At 40.7% G+C, this 10,435-nt stretch overlaps 1 protein-coding gene across 1 annotated transcript; it reads right to left on the reverse strand.

Moving 5' to 3' along the window:
* Nucleotides 1-2,359: 2,359 nt before the first annotated feature.
* Nucleotides 2,360-10,188, reverse strand: edn3b (endothelin 3b). Its single transcript, XM_058642403.1, has 4 exons — nt 9,776-10,188; nt 9,425-9,644; nt 6,146-6,280; nt 2,360-5,560 (listed from the first exon to the last, which is right to left on the reverse strand). Exons 1-4 carry the CDS (start codon nt 9,843-9,845, stop codon nt 5,506-5,508), a joined length of 480 nt encoding a protein of 159 aa, XP_058498386.1. The 5' UTR covers nt 9,846-10,188; the 3' UTR covers nt 2,360-5,505.
* Between the last annotated feature and the right edge of the window lie 247 nt (nt 10,189-10,435).

A 10,435-nucleotide genomic window follows, 5' to 3' on the forward strand; every position in this document is an offset into this window, starting at 1 on the left:
AGTATCACTATTTGTACAAAGCCACATGTAAAATATATGTGCTTCATCCATCTTCCACCACTTTATCCTCCACATGAGGGTCGAGGGTGGAGCTGTGCCAATCTCAGCTGACATAGGGCGATAGGCGGGGTACACAGGCGACCTTGGTGAGAGGTCATAAATCCACAGAGGTGATCATTATTACTACAAACATGTCAGGGAACTATGGTGGCGTTCACATACCAGGAAAGATGTAAACTCTCTTCCACTGCCCCAGCTGTTTCCTCTTTCTTCTTTATTGGTTTACACATCACGTTTATGGGTGAAGCTCTTCTTCTACTTCTTCTTCTTCACACTGAGAAATGCAAGACCACGAGAAATGCAAGAGTACACTGTAAAGCTACAGGTTCAACCAGTACCTGTGCTGCACTGCATTCTGATCTTTATCAGTGATTTAGATCCGACAGGCAATAATGTGAACCACGCATGAACTGGACCAACTGGGTTTGGAGGTTGATCCGATTTGAACGACAGTTGCCGTAACAGCCATTGAACCTGTCAGTTGATGTCTACGTTGCATTATTGTCTCTTCGCTTTACTTTTGCAGGTTCTCCAAATTGACTGCAGCGTTGTCTCCTTTTGTGAAGCAAACAGTGAGAAAGGGAAATTTGCTGGATGAGGTTTATTTGAATTGTTTGTTTATGATTACGTTAATGAACCGACAGTTGACTATTAAGGTAACTGAGTGAGAACAACAGTTCTATTAGAGGAATTCCTCACATTCCCCACCTGAATGAACCAGTAGTTGCATGTTACTTTGTTCCTTGTGAGATTAGACTCTCAGCTACTTGTTGTTACTCTCAGTAAAATGTTGTGAAAGACTTTTCTCTGTATGATTTACCTTTGTGGTGAAGAATTCTGAATGCTTGTGCCTTGGGCCAGCAACACGTCTTTCTTGAACGCTCTGAAACTCAACTTCCTCATCCTCAAAAGCCAGGAAGCTTCTATTTCAATACGTTGATATTTCCACATGAACCCTGTAGGCACAATATGGGTTCTAGAAATCTATTAAAAATACCCAATATGAATTGCAGATTGCCATCATAACTTCTAATCGCAGGCCTTTTATGAGCTCCACGTAGTCACGTCGACCACATCTCTGACACCTCCGTTTGTTCACAAATACATGTGTAATAAGGCATTCTCAAACAACAGTGATTGTATCTACCTAGTCGTCATTATTATCTTTAATTCGTTATCAGCTTTTCTCATGGATTATGAGAAAAGCTTGATTTATTTTATGGACCTGAGCACAAACAACACACTCTAAGCTATGGCAGGGGCCATGAACCTGCTGTTGCAGGGTCATTACATCTGCATAGCAATATTTCCCATGGTCTACTGTGGGAATAAGGCCTTTCTGACGAAGTAATATTGTTGGTGCTCAGTGGAGAACGTTAATACTGAGGCTCCAGGGTAGGCTTATTTGGGCTAGACTCAGTGCAACATTCCAGGATGATAGGTAGCATTAGGGCTTCAAAGGGTCCAATTGGTCTCTGTCTTACAAGACGAACGGTATTCATACAAAAATGCAACTATGATTTACGACAGAATAAATCATGGGTAATATTTAATCCCAGGAATGCAGACCCCCAAAAAACCTTGCAATTCTTGTAATTAACTGAAGTAATATTGCGATCTCATGATGAGTAGGTTTGTTGTTATAACAGCTTAATGTTCTCAGCTTAAAAAAACAAAAGCCTATTTTCCTTCATTTAACAAGAAAATGAACCCTTTACAACTAATTGTCGGTTTTGTATGATAAGGGAAAGGTAAGTACAAAAGCAACCTTATCTTAGGATAACAGGATTATTAAATTGTGATCACACAATAAGGGGCAAATTGTCACCCTCTGATATTTTCTATGTGCTTTGCCACAGATTTATGTCAAGTGCTCTGAGTAATACTCATCTGTAATGAGTAATAAAAAGGTAATAAAGAGGCATAGCCTTGAACCTTGAAAGCACACTTATATAACCCAATAAGAGAATGGGGTCTGGACGTGACGGTCTTAAATTCAACCCAGCTACATTAATACGTCTAATACTCCAATGTCCCTAAGCAAACAATTTTGGGAAAACAAGGGTCAAGTCATTGCAGTTGACCTTATACACACCCAAGAAACACTAACGCCCCAGGCTACCCAGCTGTGCAGCTAAAAGTACCTCCCCACGTATAAAACCACCCTCTTCTTACTTTGCACTGAGGTGACTTTACACCAGCGGGATGTAAATTGCAGGCAAATATGACATAAAGAAAGTATATATTGTTATGTTATGTTTGAAAAGACCATAAAACAAACAGAGATGTACAATTAATATAAAAGGCAACTTTAACTTTGTGTTTATTGGTTAAAAAAAATGAAAAAAAACGAAGTAACCTTGTAACTAGCGATGCATTTGACAAACCAGATATTGACACATAATGACTTATTTTCTTGCCAAGGAGAACAGGTCATGTACGAGACGGAAATGAATTGCATGAATGCAAAATGGATGGTCAATGCTCGCATGAAAGAATCATTGTGTGCTCACAATCATTTTCACAGGCACATAAAACAAAAGTGCCTAATAAAGTCAGAAGACATTTCTAGGAGTACACGTTAAATTACACGTTACAGGCACCACAGACTCAAAGGCAACGGTAATGCCACTATTACTATAGCTGGTAACATACAGGAAAGTGACTATTAACAAATTATAAATATTAGGACAGCACAAATTCTGACATTTTTTTCATACAGTTGACAGCTTAGTCCCCCACCTCCAGTTCAATTCCCTTTATATTATTCCATTATGATTTGATGCATAAACATTTATGAATGTACATACATACATAGTATACATACTGTACAAAGTGAGAATGCAACGCGTCACTTGTGACCAAATTTATGAGAACTTAGGAAGGAGCTTTGCCACTGGATTCTGTTACAACATAACTATGATTTCTGTGAGGTCACAATAAACTAAATGATACACTTCACACCTACTGCCCACCTCTTTCGCTCTATCTCTGTCCGCTCTTTCGCCCTCTCCCTCTGTCTGTCACATTCACCCAAAGACACATGCACAGACAAACTGCAAGAATGCTAATGTATTTCAAACCAAGTTGCAGCACGCACAAAGGCAACAATGACCACCTACAACAAGTCTCTTTTATTCTTTGATTGTGCCAAATCATTTATGTCAAAGGTCTCAGTGAACCCTGTGCTGCTACCTTGACGCGGTGGGGAGGCTTGAGTGCCTCAAGGAACCTGTGAGCTATACCGGCGGGGCCCTAGACCTAGGTCCTTGGCAGGTTCTAGAACTAGGCCCCCGGCAGGTGCAATCATGCCGGGCAGGTTACAGGCGAGAGGACAGACAAAAGTCAGCACCTGGCCCTCCAGGTTCGGGGTTGGGTGTGAGGCCAACAACCTCACACCGTGAAACAATTCTTGTTACTGAAACTATATCTTATCAACCTACGAGACCCCAGGGCCTGACAGGACGCTCCAGCCTAGCAGCAGCAGGCACCATGACAGCTCCTGATGAAAGACTACCTCAGGAAGTCAGAAGCCTGAAGCAGAGTCTCCTTGGCCCTAAACGTACCATCAGGATTGGAACATGGAATGTTCGCACTATGTATGAAAAGACAGCCCAAGTAAGCAGAGAAATGCTGAACTACAACCTAGATGTGCTTGGATTAAGTGAATGCAGATGGACTGGTTCAGGACGTAAAGTAATCTCAGAGGGCCTAACCATCATATACTCTGGTAAAGACAACCAACAGGCTAATGGTGTAGCCCTCATATTAAACAAACAAGCAACAAAAGCACTCCTTGAATGGGAACCCATCAGCGACAGAGACCAAGAGCCAGATTCGATTCAAGATTCTGCAAACTAACTGTATTACAATGTTATGCCCCTACGAATGAAGCAGAGGATGAGATTAAAGATGACTGGTACGAGCAACTACAAGGAGAAATTAGTAAAATCCCACAACATGACATGATTCTGGTAATGGGAGTACAACAGATGGTGCACAAAAGGACATTAAAATCCACCTTGATAAAGCCAGGTGTTCCTTCAGTCGAACAGCCCGTGGCCAAGTGGAAAGGGAACTTGGCTTGTAACCGGAAGGTTGTTGGTTCAAGTCCCCACCAGGTCAAAAGGGCTGGGGTAACCCTGAGCAAAGTACCCAACCCCCATTGCTCCCTGGGCGCTACTCAGTGTGGAAACAATTTCCCTAAGGGGATTAATAAAGTATAAATCCAAACCAGTATAGTCTTAAGACTAAAATTAGACTCTACAACAGTAATGTCAAATCAACAAACACATAACTAAACTGGTTGTAGAAGGCTAGCAACAGAAATAACCAGCAGAAGACTGAAATGTCTAGGGCATGTATTAAGAATGCATGATGAAAGAATACCACATGGAGAAGAACTGTGACAGAGGACCTGGTGACCATGGGGCTCTCCTGGCAAGCAGCTAACACCCTGGCACAGGACAGACCCCGATGGAGAGAAAAAGTCATAGCCTTATGTCTCAGTGAACTTTAACCGCAGAGAGCACAAACTGAACGGCATCAACAATGACTTGTCTGCTTACTTCATTGTCCCTTTTTTTTTTGTTCTCTAGAGAAGTCATTGGCTGGCTTGGGACCCACGGAATGGTCACTTGATACATTTTAGATTTATAAAATAACATATGCATGAAGTGAAGTTGTGATTCATTTATGTAACAGATGTCTCTTGAAATTGCTGGTTAACATTTAAAAACAAAAAAACAAAACAACGACAAAAAAAACGGTGTTACAGAAATGGCACTAAAGAGTAGTCAGAAATGTTATATCATGCACTAAAGTGTCCTGTCACAATTTACATCGTTAACTGGGTTGTGGTATAGTTTTTCTTTAAATCTTTAAATACTCTGCTCTATAGTGAACCACATCATTTTGTTAATTAGGTAACTAGTTGTTTCAGTAGGACACTATGCTGACCTATAGAAGAGAGAAGGAAAATGTTAATTATTCAACACCAACAAGCAGAATAATCTTAAAATGTTTTTCTCAAATGCTTTCCTGTATTTTTGCAGAGGTAATGACTAATGTCTCTTTTAGGTTGACACATGTTTGACGAGTCAAATGTAGTCCATAAAACTCTTTTTATCAGGTATGAATAAAAACGATTTGTCTAATCAAATTCGACATGAGAAAAGTTGTTGGTTATTGTATTATGTGGCGTTATGAAGCATATAATCCTCACGCACTCTCACGAGGGAACAAAGATGGGATCGCCTCCAGGGATCTTGACTTAATATACTGAGGAGTTTTCGAAACCCAGTGGTCATGATGAAACATGCTCCCAAAGTGTTTCCCCTTAACTGTGAGAGAACTTGTAGCAGCAACAGTGTCAAACAGTGAGTGAAGGGCCAGGACTGAAGTGAAGGGTCCTTTGCCCCAAGTCTTAGTAGAGTCATCAATCTGTCATCCAGGGCCAGCAACTCTGTGGAGACTCCTGGGTGGCACTGTCTTCAGAACACTTTGAAAAGAAATTTTCACATTATATTAGTCATAATACGAGCCTATTCCGGTGATTTACTGCAGCATTTTTTTCCTAATGTGAAAAAAATTGTAAAAGTAAGGTTGAGATATTTTTCTTAGTGTGGGCTCGGCTCCAAAAACACCAGTTCCTACTTTAATAATACTTTTATAATAATAATAATCAATCATTGATGAGTGGTCAGAGAAGTGAAGGGATGTGGCCTTGGCTTCATGTTTTATCAATTTAAATGTAGGCTTAAGTGTAAACTAAATTGTCTGGATGTCAAAGCTGATGGTTTGGCTCTTATAACTGAAACAACAAATAAAAAAATGATTCGTAAAGTAATTACACATCAACAAAAAAGTTAAAGTACATCGGAATTAATACTCAGCAATCACAATGACACCATTACACTTTGTTAAAGGAAAGCGGTACAGTGTAGTGTTTGGTTCTGCCATTAGCCTGTCAATCAGCTTCAGTCACAGCATTCTTATGTCACAGACTTTGATTTCACTCATGAAAACTGAGACCGAAAAAGTATCTAATGTCACTTTTATATTATGTCTAAATAATCCGACTCACCTCGTCAGACAGAAATGATGGCACTTGAGGTCTGCTCCACGCGCACATGCGCAACGCTCAGTCTGTTGCCTGGCGAGCGCACGTCTGGTTCGCTGCGGGCCTGAGTAGCTCGACATACCATAGGGCACAGTGCGTCTGAGGAGTTAAAGCAAACAGTACCGTTTTTTTTTTTTTTTCTTAAATCACTTTCTCATGGACACAGAGAACAACAAACAAAGACAACAAATATAATCCAAAATGCTATTACTGCAAGAACTACAATACGTGATACATTTTACCCAACGTCTTGCCACACTATGGTTATATGGACACATGTTGTTCAGACCTATTTTTAACTTTGCATTATTTGTTTTTAAATCAGCATGGTCCTCTCGCCCTTTTCTTGGTCCCAAATGAAAGGCCTAAGACAGAAACAGTCAGTAAGGGCTCCTCAGCTGTAGAATCTCTTGCACAATCTTTTTAAAAGTCTACAATTTAGTTGAAGATAACACATGTGTTTTTAGTTCAGTAAAGTTGTTTGTGGCTTTTAGAGATATATAAAAGAAGCACAAAGAGGAAGGAGATTCTCATATAAAACTAATTTAAGCACATTCATTGTGAAGTGGCTCCTGTGTTTACAACTGATGACGTCATCCGACAGCTCGTATCTGAGGACGGAAGAAGGTTCTCCTGCCTTTTAGCGGAGTGAAATCCCATTAATTTTAATGGATCGGATATCGGGAAAAGGGGGAGGGGCATTGATCATGTGAGCTGTGTGGATTTATTTTAAGATACGTGAAGAAAAAAAGCAAAGTAGAAAGCATCATTTTTGTAATAGAACCACATCAGACAGGTATCAGCATCAACGGATGCTCAAGGCTGTGATCTCAGTATCAGCAGTCAAAAACCTCCGTATCACCCATTTACAAGGAACCGCACTGAGAACAAATGAATAAAACTTTTTTGTGACCACAGTCGTGTGTGCATGAAAGCAATGAGGTGCTCATGTGGAGCATTAATTAAAAGTGTTTAATAACGAAAGGTAGAGACGGCCTCCTGTATGCGATCCAAAGTTAGATTATGAAGAACCACATCACTCATTCTTTCGAGGTTTATCTCCCATTTTCTCTGGTGCAGTGCTCAACTCAATGTGAACACACTTGTTAGTGTTGTCTATGAACTATGTCAATTTGTCCAAACTTGCTGAGCACAAATAAAGTTAACACTTTAGCTAAAATGCCAACAGCAGTCTTGGCAAAAGAAGACAGAGGAGGAAAAAATTCTTCTCCACTGTCTTGCCAGACGTTTTAATGTGCAGTTTGGAGGTGGTAAAACAAAGTACCGTTACTCAGCACAAGGAGGTATTGGAAATCAAAGTTTCAATTATAGCTACTAATCTGCACTATGTCAGGACATGCAAAACATACTTTATATGAGCGCCTATTGTCATGCTATCTCATTAAGTTCACTTTGCGTGGTTTGTTATCACCGCTCAGCATCTCAGGCCAAAACTGGCTTCCTAAATTTCAATGATCAGAACGTAAATGTGTGGATTCACCCAGAGCCAATCTGCCAAACGACCTCTAGAAAGATCAATAATAAATATTAATTTTGTCGCCATCCTCAGTGTTAGACCATGTATGTCAGCATTAACCCTGCCCCACACTAGAGGATATTTGGGCAGGTCTTCCTGCTCTCGACCTTTGGACAATCATAGCTGATTTGAACAGATAATCGGGCCAAATTATCCTGAAGTGTGTGAGGTTAACAGACAACATCAGTTAACATCACACCCCGCAATAACCAATGAGAGCGAGTTGAGCGGGAAACAGATGTTGCGTACTTTTGTTTAGTACCGTAACTTGTACAAGCCATGTTGACTCTCAGCCATGACTTCGTACAAAGTTTTTTTTGTGTGTGTTTCCAGCACAAAACATCGCACACACAACAGCTATTGGTTTCCTGCCTTGTTGATTGCATTTATCTATGAATTTGCATCTTTATTATTTCTCAAAATGTTTGTGTTTAATATGTCTGAATAAAATTGTTTTACATATTTCTTTCAGCTGTGCACAATTTACTCACCTCACTATTTAGCTACTACTCTCTGCCAGTGTGCCGTATCCTCAAGCCAATAAGTATACCAGCATTTATTCTCTTGTTTTTCCCTACTGTATGACCTGCTTTGTTTTATATACCATGTCTACAGCCTGTGCCATTTTGATACCATTTTTGATTGTCAACAGATTTTTTTTGTTTCCTCCCTATGTTGTTTGGTGTCCTGCATTTAGGTCATCAGCCGGATGTTACAAAATGGTGCTAGGGGAAAAAGAGGAACTGCTGTATTCCTCTTCAACCCTTTTTTGCATCTAAATTTCTGATCTCTGTTCATTCACACATTTACAGTGCAGTCTTTTAGGCATTCTGCTTTTCTGGAGCCTGTGAGGCACATGCATACAAATATGAAACCATATCAATTATCTTTTATCATATAAAAGATAATTGGAACTATTTTAATAAAGGGATTACTGCAAGGCTGTCACTCAGGCATGGTTTTGTGCGAGGCCTTTGGGAATAGCAATAGTCATTTTAATCAGTAGTAAGATGATACGGATGTGCAGGGCTGACGTCTGCCAAAGGAACTCTATGCAACTAAGGAGTCAACAGATCAGTTTCAGTATGTGTTGGTCAAACATCACATTTAACACATTTTAACATACTCAGTTTTCAATCAAAGCAAGAGAATTGCCAATTTCATTGTATATTTTGTGTGTGTGTGCGTGCGTGTGTCATTTAACAGCAATTTGTGTAACACTGAGGCTGCACTGAAAGTTTTTGGGAGCCACAGAAATCAAGTTTGTATAGGGCCATAGAAATACTAGGGCCAGCCCTGTAGACAAGATACTTCTACTTTATGCTGTGTCACTAGGGGTGGCCTATATCATGTGACAAAGCACAATATGTCCTCACTTTTGCAATAAAACGCGACACCTCTCTGATGTTACCTGATAGTTTCCAGAACAATTGCGCCTTAACGCACGGGCTTGTCATCACTTGAACCTGCGTCTGGGCCTCAGGGCAGAAGCTACCGAGGTCGACTTGCGAGAAATCTGGCCTAAGTGCTTCCTTTGAGTTGCAAAAATAGCTCATGTCAATCTGGTGAGCTTATCTTAATTACCATCGCTCTTTATCCGCCGCTGGCAAAGGTGCAGGAGATATTTTGTACGAAATGTACCTCACGGCGGATTACCAGGAGATTAAAGAAACTGTCTCCATAGTACTGAACTAAGTGAGTCTTACTCGGGAGTGTTGATCCAGATGATATCCAAATGGCAGTAGTAGACGCACTCTTTATCCTTGTAGGAATAACAGGTGCAGCGCTTGGGTCTGGACTTAGTCTCCGCAGCCGCAGACATCTTCAGACGCGCGGGTTCCCCGGAGCCAAGCGGCCCGCTTGAGTGTGGCAGACCTCCAGAGCTGGCCTCTGATCTAACCACTGTATCATCAGACGTCAACACACCTTGTGTTGTAACAGAAATGTGTTAAGAGGGGGAGGGGGGGACACTTAAAAAAACAACAACAACATATGACTAAGAAAAGTAAGTACATGATGGATTACTTGTAAAAGTGTGTTGTCGCTTGGAAACGTACCTTGTAAGAGGATTAAAACCAGTACTCTGAAAAGCATGATTTTAGCGAGGATGGACGATATCCTTGCCATGTCAGATAATCCCAAAAATAATCATTTCCTGATGAGGATGTAGCACATTTGTCAAATTAATCTCCCACCTGCATCCAGTGAAAATCCAATGACTTCAGTATAAATCCATGCGCGGCTCATCCCATAAAGGTCCAGACGTCAGATAAAGAGTTGGAGGATGTTTATTATCCTTCAACACTGAAGTCTTCTTGTCAATAATCCTACCTAGTTAGTTGCACTTTCAAGTGATGGGAAACTACAGTTTCCTTAAAAAACAATTGTTCTCCGAGCCAAAGGCGCAGGGTAAAGGTTATCTCTGGAGCAAACCCACAAGAATATGCTCCTGCTTTGAAGGCACTTTGCGATCTGAGCGCACAAAATCAATAGGATGCGGACCTTTGGAGAAAAGCAGGTATACGCCCACCGTGTCCACCTAAACCCCCCTCCCCTCTCTCTCTCTATCTCTATCTCGCTCTGTGTGTGTGTGTGTGTGTGTGTGTGCTAATAGCTTAATATTTAAAAAAAAAAAAACATGTTAGGAACATTTTTGAACGTGTCCACAACTTCAAAGGGCTTTCTGAGGGTTAAAGGATCATTCAGGATTTAAAAAA

Source organism: Solea solea, chromosome 11, assembly GCF_958295425.1.
Source record: "Solea solea chromosome 11, fSolSol10.1, whole genome shotgun sequence".
NCBI lineage: Eukaryota > Metazoa > Chordata > Actinopteri > Pleuronectiformes > Soleidae > Solea > Solea solea.